This window comes from Paroedura picta, chromosome 8 (genome assembly GCF_049243985.1).
Source record: "Paroedura picta isolate Pp20150507F chromosome 8, Ppicta_v3.0, whole genome shotgun sequence".
Classification (NCBI taxonomy): Eukaryota; Metazoa; Chordata; class Lepidosauria; order Squamata; family Gekkonidae; genus Paroedura; species Paroedura picta.
In genome coordinates, this window is record NC_135376.1 from 36,080,290 (window position 1) to 36,092,904 (window position 12,615).

Sequence of the window (12,615 nt, forward strand, 5' to 3'; positions counted from 1 at the left end):
CCTCAAAGAAAATTTTTGTTGAGGTTTCAACAAATTCAGTATCCCAATACCAGGAAATTAGTCAGATCCAGGATTTTTTTGGAACTCACAATTTTTTTCCCAGTCTGGTTTAAAGGGACTGCAAAAGAAAGTTGAGCAAACAGCTGAGAGGTGGGGAGACTGCTCCCCACTGCTCAGCTGTTTTCACTGATCTTCCCAGTTCGCCAAAATATCCAGGATTTTGGGTAGATATTGAGATGCCAAAACAGATCTGAAAAATACCAATAAGATATGTTGAGGTATATTTCAGCTCAGGAAGATTCTGATGCACACCTTTATTAAACTGTACCTTGCCTGCTTCTTCCTCTAGGAATATTTTAGTGGTGGAATAAGCAAACTGTGTTCCTCAGAGTTTAATGATGTCTATTCTGTTTTACCTGACACCTGGAAGAACTGCTGCCACCAACGTCACTAAAGGTGGAAAGAGTGGAGGAGACTGGGCTGTCAATCTCTTGGCGCCCTCCCAAGGACCAAACCGCTAAGAATATGATTGATGGCTACGCCGTGACGTACGTATCCTTCGACGGCTCTTACCGCAGGACTGATTATGTGGACCGAAGTCGTGCTGCCCACCAATTGCGGGCACTAGCTTCCGGCAAAGTCTACAATATTTCTGTCTTTTCAGTCAAACGCAACTTGAACAACAAGAATGATATCAGCAAGCCCGTCATGCTCGTCACTCGTACTAGTGAGTAGTTCCTTCAAGGAAATAGAGTTGTAGGTGCAGAAATGCTTGGCTGAAGCAATGAGAGCTATATTAGCAGGAGTATTTCCAGGGTTCCCCGTGTTAATAGAAAACAATGGAATACCATGTTACAGCTGGAACATCCTCCAGGCCTATCCAGGGTCATTACTATCACATAGCAAAAAAAACCAAAAAACACGAAATCAAGAATACTGGCCTGCAACAATTTTGCAATAGATAAGGTAATAATAGGAACAAAAATAGCTGCTGAGGAAAGTGGCTGTATACATATCATTTTGCTTTCTTTATACTGATTATCTTGTAGCAACCACTTATAAGAATCACTGTTTGCTGCAAATAATTTTTGTACCTACTGAACCTAAAAAGTAGTCGCCTTGGCACACAAAATAATCACTCAAGTGTTTGTAAAATGAAATCTTGTTGCTTTATACTTTATTTATTTGTTGAGTTTGTTGCCTAATGAGAGTTGTTTGAACGTTCTTACTTAAACCTGTTGTAATCAGTGTCTAAATCTACTCATTGAGGCAGTTTAGGTAGATGCCTGCCTTTTCATGTATCATAATAACCACACGGGGTCTATGCCAGTTCATATGCTGGATGCTGTTTGTCCAGACTAGGAGCAGACAGGAGTAGGAGAGAGACACAGTCCAAACCAGACTGTTATACCATATTTCCATGGCATCCCTTTGTTCGGGTACTTCCCTACAGATTTAGTGCTGCAACAGTTAATGGACTGAAGGGAAAGCTGCCTTCCTAATGGAGCTTTAGTGTGTAGGTTGTAATTGTAATGCACTTTCTTATGTTGTCAAATGATCATCTGGTAACACAGTTTTAAGCACTGGTTGGTTTATTTCCATTGTGGGAGGAGGAAAGTGGATTTTTACCAAGATGTTCTCTGTCACTGCAACCCCATTGTTTTGGATTCTTTGAATCCTGGGGGCAGTCTTTCTGATGTATGCAAAGGTTACAGTGAGAAAGCTGGAAACTTCCAACCCTTGGGTTAGCCTCCTTCTGGATCATAGGATCTAAACTCATGCTTCATGGAAACATCGTGAATTGTTTCCTACTACTCCTCATAGCTATATGCAGAGACTTCAGCTACAGACTGTTCCCTTAACTGAATGGAATCATCCTATACAGCCACTATCTGCTTTTAAGAACTAGGCCCATATGGTGTCTGGTTCATAGCAATCCCCTTTTCTTTGGCACTGTGATGAGACTGCATAAAGGTCATGAATAGACATTCAAAGCATAATCTAGTATCTTCTGTCAGGTGGGTTTTTTTTTGGGGGGGGGGTTTGCAGGATGGAATTTTTTCCTTGGTTTCTATGAACTGTGAACACATTCTGCCTACTAACCTTTTCTCTGAGATGTGATACTGAGTAGGCAGTTAACAGATCTTAGCCTTGTTTTTTAAGCTGTGTTGTACTGCAGTGAATGAAGACATAAGAATTACTGCTTAAAATTGATGTGGTTCATCCTTGACTAGGTTTGCTATAAAGCTAAGCCTGACAGCTGTCATTTGGTGCCTCATGGGAGATTCTGACTGTAAAATAAAATGCTTCCGAAGAACTGAAAAGTCTGGTGAGGTTACAAGATGCCACATACAGTACTACCCATGAGAGAAAGAGCCATCTGTTGTAATAGTCCTGTCAAAAGCCCAGACTGACATTTTTCTTCTATAGGAAGCAACTGAGATGGGAAGGAGGCCTCCGGGGGGGGGGGGGGGGCGAGAAGTGTTTGTTCCTGAGGGTAAAATGAGTGTGTCACTGTCAAGTGGAGTGAGTCGTAACCACCTCCTGCGGTTCCCCTCTCTCATCCTGTCAGGGCCTCGCACGGTGGAGGGATTTGAGATTGCCAATGTGACTGCCACAACCATTACTGTGCAATGGGCTCTCCACAGGCTCAAACACTCCACAGTGAGCAGGGTGCGTTTGTCCATACGCCAGCCAGAAGATGCGGAGGACCATGCTGCAGAAGTAAATAATACTGTAACCAAATACACATTTTGGTGAGTAAGACACAAAAACTTACTGGGGAAGAGGGAAGACGAAGCAGTTATGAATATGCCAAAGTAGATTCAGTTGCATTTTTGTGTTGCTTTGATGGTCAGTGTTTGATGTGGAGGGGAAAGGGAGGGCCGTCGGCAGAAGAGAACGGCTGAAGTTTCAAGCTTCTGGACCATACAGTTCTCTTCCCTATGCTCCCTTGTGTTCTTCCTCTAGAGCAGTGTTTCTCAACCTGGGGGTCGGGCCCCCTTTGGGAGTCGAACAACCCTTTCACAGCAGTCGTTGTAGGACAAGCAGATTGGCCCAGGGGGTAAATCAAGATAGAGCATTCATCTGTCTGGAGCAGCAGAAAAGAGTGAGATCGGCATGGTGGGACAAGAGGCAGAACTGAACTGTGAAACCTTGGGGGGAAAACCAATTTATATACAATCATGAGCAATGGATCTTCACGCCATTGGTCAGTTTCAGTTTAATTTCTGTGAAAGAACACTTGCATCATTTTATGGTGGGGGGGGTCACCACAACATGAGGAACTGTATTAAAGGGTCACGGCATTAGGAAGGTTGAGAACCACTGTTCTAGAGATTACAGGAGATGACTTTAAAAATATGCGTCTTTCTTTGTATGAATGTCTCCCCCAAAGACAAACTCCAGACATCCTCAGTAGAAGAATGGGGGCCCAAAAGATAAGACGAGCCAATAAAACAAGCAGGAAACATTTTCAGAAAGCTTCAGATAGTCACCCTAATAACTGACTTTCTCATTGGTTTCTACCAATCTCCATTAAGAATAACTTGCTTTCTCTAGCTTGAAAGGTTTATTCAGGACTCACAGTCTGGATTTGCCATGCCTTTCAGATAGTTGTGTCGTTTACTCAACTGCTTTCTGTTCACAGTAGATATTTATTCACATTTTTTTCTGACTGACTCGGCATCCGTCAATAAGGAATGGTTTGTTCTTTCTTCCAAAATCATAGCATGTAATTATGATTGGGATTTGCCCAGCATATCTAATCCTCTTTACAATAGGGATCTTCAGCCAGGGCAGAAGTATATTATCCATGTGTGGACCTTGAGTGGCCAGAGTTCTGAAGACCATCCTGCTGAGAGCTTCACTACAGCTCCGCTCTACATATGGACCCGTGAGTTTTGTTGTTGTTTTTAAATTTTTATTTTGGAAGGAAAGAAAATAGACAAACAGAAAAGAAAGAAAATTATATATATCAGAAATTATACATATATCAGATTAAGGGTTGTTATACATTGTGTCCCCCTTCAAGGATCGCTGCCTTGTTGTGGCAAGGGGGCTTGCGTAGTTCAGTGAAGCTATGAGCTATGCCGTGCAGGGCCACCCAAGACGGACAGGTCATAGCTGAGAGTTCTGACAAAAGGTGATCCACTGGAGAAGGCAATGGCAAACCACTCCAGTATCTTTGCCATGAAAACTCTATGGACAGTTCCAATAGGCATAACGATATGACGCTGGAAGATGAGCCCCTCAGGTCGGAAGGTGTCCAATATGCTACTGGGGATGAGCAGACGGCTAGTACGAGTAGCGCCAGAATGAATGAAGCGGCTGGGCCAAAGCCGAAAGGACGCTCAGTTGTGGAAGTAACTGGTGGCGAAAAGACAGTCCGATGCTGTAAAGATTTTTATTCCATAGGAACCTGGAACGTCAGATCCATGAATCAAGGCAAGCTGGACGTGGTTAAACAAGAAATGAGAAGACTGAACATCGACATTTTAGGAATCAGTGAACTAAAATGGACAGGAATGGGTGAATTTAATTCAGATGACCATCAGGTATACTACTGTGGACAAGAATCTCGCAGAAGAAATGGAGTAGCATTCATAATCAATAAGAGAGTAGGAAAAGCAGTCTTGGGATACAATCCCCAAAATGACAGAATGATCTCAGTTCGAATCCAAGACAAACCATTCAACATCACAGTGATCCAGGTCTACGCCCCAACCACTGCTGCTGAAGAGGATGAAGTTGATCAGTTCTATGAAGCCCTACAACACCTTCTAGAAGCAACGCCCAAAAATGATGTGCTTATCATCATGGGGGATTGGAATGCTAAAGTAGGAAGCCAAAAGATAACCGGGATAACAGGCAAGTTTGGCCTTGGAGTACAAAATGAAGCAGGGCACAGGCTGGTAGAATTTTGTCAAGAGAATACAATGGTCATAGCAAACACTCTTTTCCAGCAACCCAAGAGACGACTCTACACATGGACATCACCAGACGGTCAACACAGAAATCAGATTGACTATGTGCTCTGCAGCCAAAGATGGAAAAGTTCTATCCAGTCAATAAAAACAAGACCAGGAGCTGATTGTGGTTCAGATCATGAGCTTCTTGTTGCAAAATTTAGGCTTAAATTGAAGAAAGTAGGGAAAAGCACTAGGCCACTCAGGTATGAACTAAATCATATCCCTGACGAATACACAGTGGAGGTGACAAATAGATTTAAGGAATTAGATCTGATAGACAGAGTGCCTGAAGAACTATGGACGGAGGTTCGCAACATTGTACAAGAGGTAGCAACTAAAACCATCCCAAAGAAAAAGAAATGCAAGAAATCAAAATGGCTGTCTGAGGAAGCTTTACAAATAGCTAAGGAGAGAAGGGAAGTGAAAGGCAAGGGAGAAAGAGAAAGATACACCCAACTGAATGCAGAATTCCAGAGAAAAGCTAGAAGAGATAAGAATGCCTTCTTAAATGAACAGTGCAAACAAATAGAAGAAAACAATAGAATGGGGAGGACCAGAGATCTTTTCAAGAAAATTGGAGATATGAAGAGAACGTTTCATGCAAAGATGGGTATGATAAGGGACCAAAATGGTAGGGACCTCACAGAAGCAGAAGAGATCAAACAAAGGTGGCAAAATTATACAGAAGAACTATACAAGAGCGAGCTTAACATCCCTGATGACCACAATGGGGTAGTTACTGACCTGGAGCCAGACATCCTGGAATGTGAAGTCAAATGGGCCTTAGGAAGTCTGAGCAACAATAAAGCTAGTGGTAGTGACAGCATTCCAGTTGAACTATTCAAAATCTTAAAGGACGATGCAGTAAAAGTGCTACACTCAATATGCCAGCAAATTTGGAAAACTCAACAATGGCCACAGGATTGGAAAAGGTCAGTTTACATTCCAATCCCAAAGAAGGGCAATGCCAAAGAATGTTCAAACTACCGCACCATCGCACTAATTTCTCATGCTAGCAAAGTTATGCTCAAAATCCTACAAGCTAGGCTCCAGCAATATGTGGACCGAGAACTTCCAGAAGTACAGGCAGGATTTCGAAGAGGCAGAGGAACTAGAGATCAAATTGCCAACATACGCTGGATCATGGAGAAAGCTAGGGAGTACCAGAAGAACGTCTACTTCTGCTTCATTGACTATGCTAAAGCCTTTGATTGTGTGGAGCACAGCAAATTGTGGCAAGTTCTTAAAGAGATGGGAATACCAGAGCATCTTATTTGTCTCTTGAGAAATTTATATGCAGGTCAAGAAGCAACAGTGAGAACTGAACATGGAATCACTGACTGGTTCAAAATTGAGAAAGGAGTTCGGCAAGGCTGTATACTGTCGCCTTGCCTATTTAACTTGTATGCAGAGCACATCATGAGAAATGCGGGATTAGAGGAGTCACAAATTGGGATCAAGATTGCAGGGAGAAATATCAACAACCTCAGATATGCAGATGATACCACTCTAATGGCAGAAAGTGAAGAGGAACTAAAGAGCCTGTTGATGCGGGTGAAGGAGGAGAGTGCCAAAGTTGGCTTGAAACTCAACATCAAGAAAACAAAGATCATGGCATCCGGCCCTCTCAATTCCTGGCAAATAGAAGGGGAAGAAATGGAGATAGTGACAGATTTTATTTTCCTGGGCTCCAAGATCACTGCAGATGGGGACTGCAGCAAAGAAATTAAAAGACGCTTGCTCCTGGGGAGGAAAGCTATGGCAAATCTAGACAGCATCCTAAAAAGCAGAGACATCACCCTGCCAACAAAAGTGCGTTTAGTCAAGGCTATGGTCTTCCCAGTTGCAATGTATGGCTGCGAAAGTTGGACCATAAGGAAGGCCGAGCGTCAAAGAATTGAGGCTTTTGAACTCTGGTGCTGGAGAAGACTCTTGCGAGTCCCTTGGACTGCAAGGCGAACAAACCAGTCAGTCCTAGAGGAGATCAGCCCTGCTCTTTAGAAGGCCAGATCCTGAAGATGAAACTCAAATATTTTGGCCACCTCATGAGAAGGAAGGACTCCCTGGAGAAGAGCCTAATGCTGGGAGAGATCGAGGGCAAAAGAAGAAGGGGACGACAGAGAATGAGGTGGATGTATGGAGTCACTGAAGCAGTAGGTGCAAACTTAAATGGACTCCGGGGAATGGTAGAGGACAGGAAGGCCTGGAGGATCATTGTCCATGGGGTCGCGATGGGTCGGACATGACTTCGCACATAACAATACATTGTGTTACATAATAAAAAGGATAAATAAGCAATAAGCTTCTCCCCAACTCCTCCTTCGCAGTCTTAACAATTAATACTTAATAAAAGGGTTACTGCTAATTTTGCCATTATATTAATACTTTTCCATGATTCCATTATATTAATACTTTCATTATTCCATTATATGAATACATTTTCCATTATATGAATACTATTCCAATACTCCATTAAACATCTTAGTATTTCTACATATATACCTTAGCAAATTATCAATTAAACTATAAACAAAGATATTATACTGACTCATTAGTTTGACAGAGAATTCTCCTTCCTGCTTTCCCATCTTTATAGCCTCCAAGCCCAATGTAACAGCACCTTCTTATACCTATTATGATTGCTCGACCTGAGCACTTATTCAGTGTTGACAATTAAAAGAGAAAGCCTAGGGTCAAGCTAAAATGCTGATGCGAGACATTTGTGTTAGTGCTGGGCTCAAGAGAGTGCTTCATTATGTCGTATGAGGCTATACTTTAGGGTAGTGTAGTTTTATCTCATAGAAGAAAATGTAGATCACTCATTAAATGCTCAAGAGAATAAAACTGTAGTTATCTGGCAATTGGAAACTGACAAAGGAAATTCCAGCTGAGTATCCCTGGGGAGACTGTACCACAACTGGGGCACCATCAGCAAGAAAACCAGTCACCATCCATTGAATCTCTGAAGGTGAGGCACTTGGAGTAATGCCTCTGAATCAGATTCTCTACAAGCAAGCTATGGGAGCAGATGGTCTTGTAGATACCCGGTAGCATCATTGTCTGTGCAGGAAAGACCCTGAGTGGGGATAAAACTATTCCCTGAGTAGCTAGCCTTGCAATATTATTTTACATCATATCATCAGGTCAGGCTGCACTGATTTAAATATGCTATCAGTTCAGACTTCTCTGGGCCTTAAGAATCCTATCTAGGGTGAGAGCAGGAGAGGGTCCAAGGCTCAAACTCTCCTTTCATTGTTCCTCCTTTAACCTTCTGCAAGGAATAATTAAAAACTGATCAAAGAAACACCATTTGCAAATAAATAATGGAAATCCCCATACCTCTTATTATCTACTCCTTCTGTAGCAAAAATTATACTAATTTTGCCCTGAGAATTCCTGTTGTGCAACAATTTGGAGAGGCATCTTTTAAAAATCCATGCTGAATTTCCTTCTTCTTCCTGAACAGGACCACTTCCTCCTAGGAATCTGACTGCATCTAGAATTACTGCTACCTCTGTCCATATGATGTGGGAACAGCCCTTGGTTGGCTCAGGGGAAGGGTATATCATTAATGAAACCACGAGTCAGAGTGTGAAGAGTCGTTATGTGCCCAATGGAAAGCTGACCTCCTACACTGTGCGTGACCTAAAACCAGGGCAAAGATATCGCTTATCTGTGATGGCTGTTCAGAACACAGATCAAGGTCAAGTGACTAGTGAACCGGCGCATCTCTACATTACAGCCTGTAAGTGTAGACGTCATTCTCCATATCCACAGTAAGATTGTCAGGTCCTCCTGGCCAACGATGGAAGAATGCCAGATCCAGGCTAGGAGACTTCTGAAGATTTGGTGATTGGGTGCAATATCATAGAACCTACTCTCCAAAGCAGTCCTTTTCTCCAGAGGAACTGATCGCTCTCATGTGATCCCAAGCTGTAATTCCAGGGGACCCCAGGTCCTGCCTGGAGGCTGGCACATTCCTAATCCATACTGTGTTTCCTTTGCAGTTTGAGAGGGTGTGGAGAAGGGCATGTCAATATTTAACACTTGTCTCAGGTCATAAAACTGGTGTGGACTGAAACAGCAAAAGATAAAATTCTCATGCACACTTAGTAGGGGTGTGCACCAAAAAAAAATTCGGTACTTTTCAGATTTGGCCAAATCCAAATAACCTAAATCAATGGTTCAGTGTAGAAATTCAGATTTGGGTGATTTGATTTTAGCCGAATCGATTTGACGCCATTAAAGTCAATGGGAATTTTTGCCTTTTCGTCTGTTCTGTGGTCAGGGAGGTGGGGAATTGAGGTAGGGGCACTAAATCTGCAGCATAGCTGTGGGAGCCTTTCATCAAAAGAATCCCCAAGTTTCAATTTTTTTGCATATATGGGAATTTAAGAAGATAAAGCCATGCATTTGTCTCCATGCATTTGTTTATTGGACAAATACTAGTCCTATGGGGAAAGGCTGAGGGGCTTGGGAAGGTTCAGCCTGGAGAAAAGATGATTAAGAGCAGACATAACTGCTATCTTTAAGTATCTGAAAGGTTGTCACTTAGAAGGACAGTGAATGGTTCCTGTTGGCAGCAGAGGATAGGATTCACAGTAATGGGTTTAAACTACATGTAGAACGGTACACATCAGGAAATGGTAGATATCAGGGGGAACGTATTTCAAAGTCAGAGTAGTTAAGCAGTGGAACTGGCTGCCTAATGAGGTGGTGAGCTTCTCCTTGCTGGTGGTCTTTAAGCAATGTCTGGACAAGTACATATCCAGGATACTTGGCTGATCCTGCATTGAGCAGGGGTTGGCCTAGATGACCTCTATAGCATTTTCCAACTCTATGAGTCTATAATTCTAATGTGTAACCCTGCTGTTTATTTACCTTCATTGTGAGAATGGTCTGTTCATTCTGCCCTCTGCTTCCTGTTTAATTGACTTTTAATCTATAAGAGGACCCTGTCTTCTTATCCTGTGGCTGCATCATACTGGCAGGGGCTCATGGTAAGTGTAGTCCATGGACATCTGGAGAGCCACAGTTTGACCACCGCTGCTATAGACATTGCCAAAAGATACAATTGACTGAGGCAGGGGAGACAGGGATGTATCTTCTGCTGTACCACAAGAAGCAGCCATCAAAAATACTTGGGTCTGGAGAAATGATCACTTTGTGCCTCATGGAGACATAGTGTAGTGAATTAGCCCATGCCAAAGAAAACTTTTGTTCTGTGAATACTTATCTAGTCAATGCAGCTTGGTAAGGCGCATCTCTATGACTAACCCTCACCAGTCCATTCCTATATCTGATTAGTAAAGATACATAATAATCCTGGGATCCTTGTCATTTTGTTAATACAGTGATGATAAGGAGTACTTACTCCTACATGACCTTGAGGGACTATAAGGGAAATTGCCTGTTCTAATATTTTATATTGTAAGGCAGGCATTGGGCTGTACAAATACCCATTGTGAGCTTCTTACATCACATCCTGATGCATTTTTCCTTCTGGATGATTATTTCCATATGGCTGAATTTATTATTCCGGCTTACAGTGCAGAAGGATGGTACTCCAGAAAGGCGCTGGAGCCAAACAGGACATCCCCGAGTGCTGAGAAATCGGGTCCCCCCAGCATACTTGCCAGATTTGCGCCTGCTTGCAGATCACAACGCCCCAGAGGAACCTTCACAAGCACCTAGGTAAAGAACTGGGCGACCAGGAGCTCAGTTGCCAAACAAAATAAACATGGCAATTGGTTTATGTTGAAGTGTGAGTACATCAGTTCCACTGAAGGTGTTCTGTGAGTAGTAATATTCTGGTCTTTTGTTTTCTTGTAAAGGTTTACAGAGCTCATGGATGGCAGGGGAAGGATCACCACTAAATTTAGCAGCTCACCAAGTAGACATGTCACTGTGAAAACACGTAAGTACCCTTCATCCTCTCTTCTTCCTTTCATATACAAAAGTATTGCACCAGTCCATGTGCTTAAAGTATTGCTGGAATTTTCTTCTAGAACCGGATGCTCCAAAGAAAGTGGAAGAAAATGTGGAAGAATCCACCAATCAAGCCAGCCTGGCACTGCAGCTATCAGAGCCTGAGATCAGTAAAAAAGAAAGTAAGTGAAGAGGGGTTAGAAAACCAGAGAGGCTACCGCACTATGCCCTACCCTCAGTCTTAGTCAGCGTTGGTTTAAAAAAAACAGATCACATTATGGGTGTCCAGCTGCAAAGGGAGTGGGGGCTCTTGCACTAGAGCAAATAGTACAGAATATTATCAAGAACTACTTTTTTCACACACCTTTCTTTGCATTTAGTCACCATAATGATATATGAAGAACAGCTGAGTCCAATTTGAGTCCAATGGCGCCTTTAAGACCAACAAATTTTTATTCTAGGTATGAGGGTTTTTTAATACTAATTTAATGCTAATTTACATTCTCCTTTTATCAGTATTCTGATTATTCTTATTTCATTGTCTGGGGAAGTGTTGCATGCATAGAAAAGTTCACACCTAGGATAAAATTTTGTTGGCCTTTTAAAGGTGCCTTTGGACTAAAATTTTGTTCTGCTACTTCAGACTGACACAGCTACACGCCTGAGTAGCCTACTTTAGAAAACAAACTTGAATCCCTGTGATCCACTGAACAAGTTAAATTTACAAAGCAGGAGTACACTCTCAAGTTTGCTTAGCAAATAAGGCATAAACAATTGCTAGGTGTTTCTAAATGGGCAGTTTTGCTTAAGAACTTGCCTTGCAGGTTGTTATAAGTCAGAGCTTTATGCTAGGAAGATAAGAAATCAAAAGATAACTGAACCAGCTGTAGTAGTGAAACCTCTTCCACTTTTTAATCCGTTATTTTTTCTCACACGCTTATTGAATTACACAGCCCACAAATGACATAGGATAAGATCAGAATTTTAAAAAGAGTCCAGTAGTACCTGAAAGACTTATTTCAGCATAAGCTCTTGTGTGACAGAGCTGATTCCATCATATGTGTCTAATAAAGAGAGCTTCAACTCATGAAAGCTTACACTGGAATAAATGTTGTTTGTCTTTACAATGCCATTAGACTTCTGTTCCATTTTGCTGCTACTAACAAATGCAGATAGATGCCAACCTTGAGTTAGGATGAGATCAGTCCATCATGGCATATTTTTCCAAATCAAAATTGGATGACGAGTGGACATCGAATTAAATTTTTTTGTCCAAATTCTTAGAGAATAAAACCTGACATCCCCCTATTTCCTCTCAGTTCTGGTGATCAATACTCCATCTATTTACTTCTTTAAAGGTAAAGGTATCCCCTGTGCAAGCACCGAGTCATGTCTGACCCTTGGGGTGACGCCCTCTAGCGTTTTCTTGGCAGACTCAATACGGGGTGGTTTGCCAGTGCCTTCCCCAGTCATTACCGTTTACCCCCCAGCAAGCTGGGTACTCATTTTACCGACCTCGGAAGGATGGAAGGCTGAGTCAACCTTGAGCCGGCTGCTGGGATTGAACTCCCAGCCTCATGGGCAAAGCTGTCAGACGGCTGCCTTACCACTCTGCGCCACAAGAGGCTCTTTATTTACTTCTTTAGAATGGGATAAAAAGGGAATGATATGCCCTAATTGTTATACTTTGTAATATAATGGAATATTCAGAATTCTC

The 12,615-nt window shown here is 42.3% G+C and overlaps 1 protein-coding gene across 4 annotated transcripts in view; it reads left to right on the plus strand.

Moving 5' to 3' along the window:
* SNED1 (sushi, nidogen and EGF like domains 1) overlaps positions 1 to 12,615 on the plus strand; it is an 88,077-nt gene that overhangs the window by 67,349 nt on the left and 8,113 nt on the right. For 3 of the 4 annotated variants that reach the window (XM_077349017.1, XM_077349018.1, XM_077349020.1), the window contains 7 exons: positions 431 to 727; positions 2,573 to 2,756; positions 3,783 to 3,895; positions 8,437 to 8,715; positions 10,520 to 10,664; positions 10,805 to 10,887; positions 10,979 to 11,080. In XM_077349017.1, coding sequence (XP_077205132.1) covers positions 431 to 727; positions 2,573 to 2,756; positions 3,783 to 3,895; positions 8,437 to 8,715; positions 10,520 to 10,664; positions 10,805 to 10,887; positions 10,979 to 11,080 — 1,203 coding nt within the window. The remainder of the gene's footprint in view (positions 1 to 430; positions 728 to 2,572; positions 2,757 to 3,782; positions 3,896 to 8,436; positions 8,716 to 10,519; positions 10,665 to 10,804; positions 10,888 to 10,978; positions 11,081 to 12,615) is intronic. The other variant, XM_077349019.1, reaches the window with a different exon arrangement.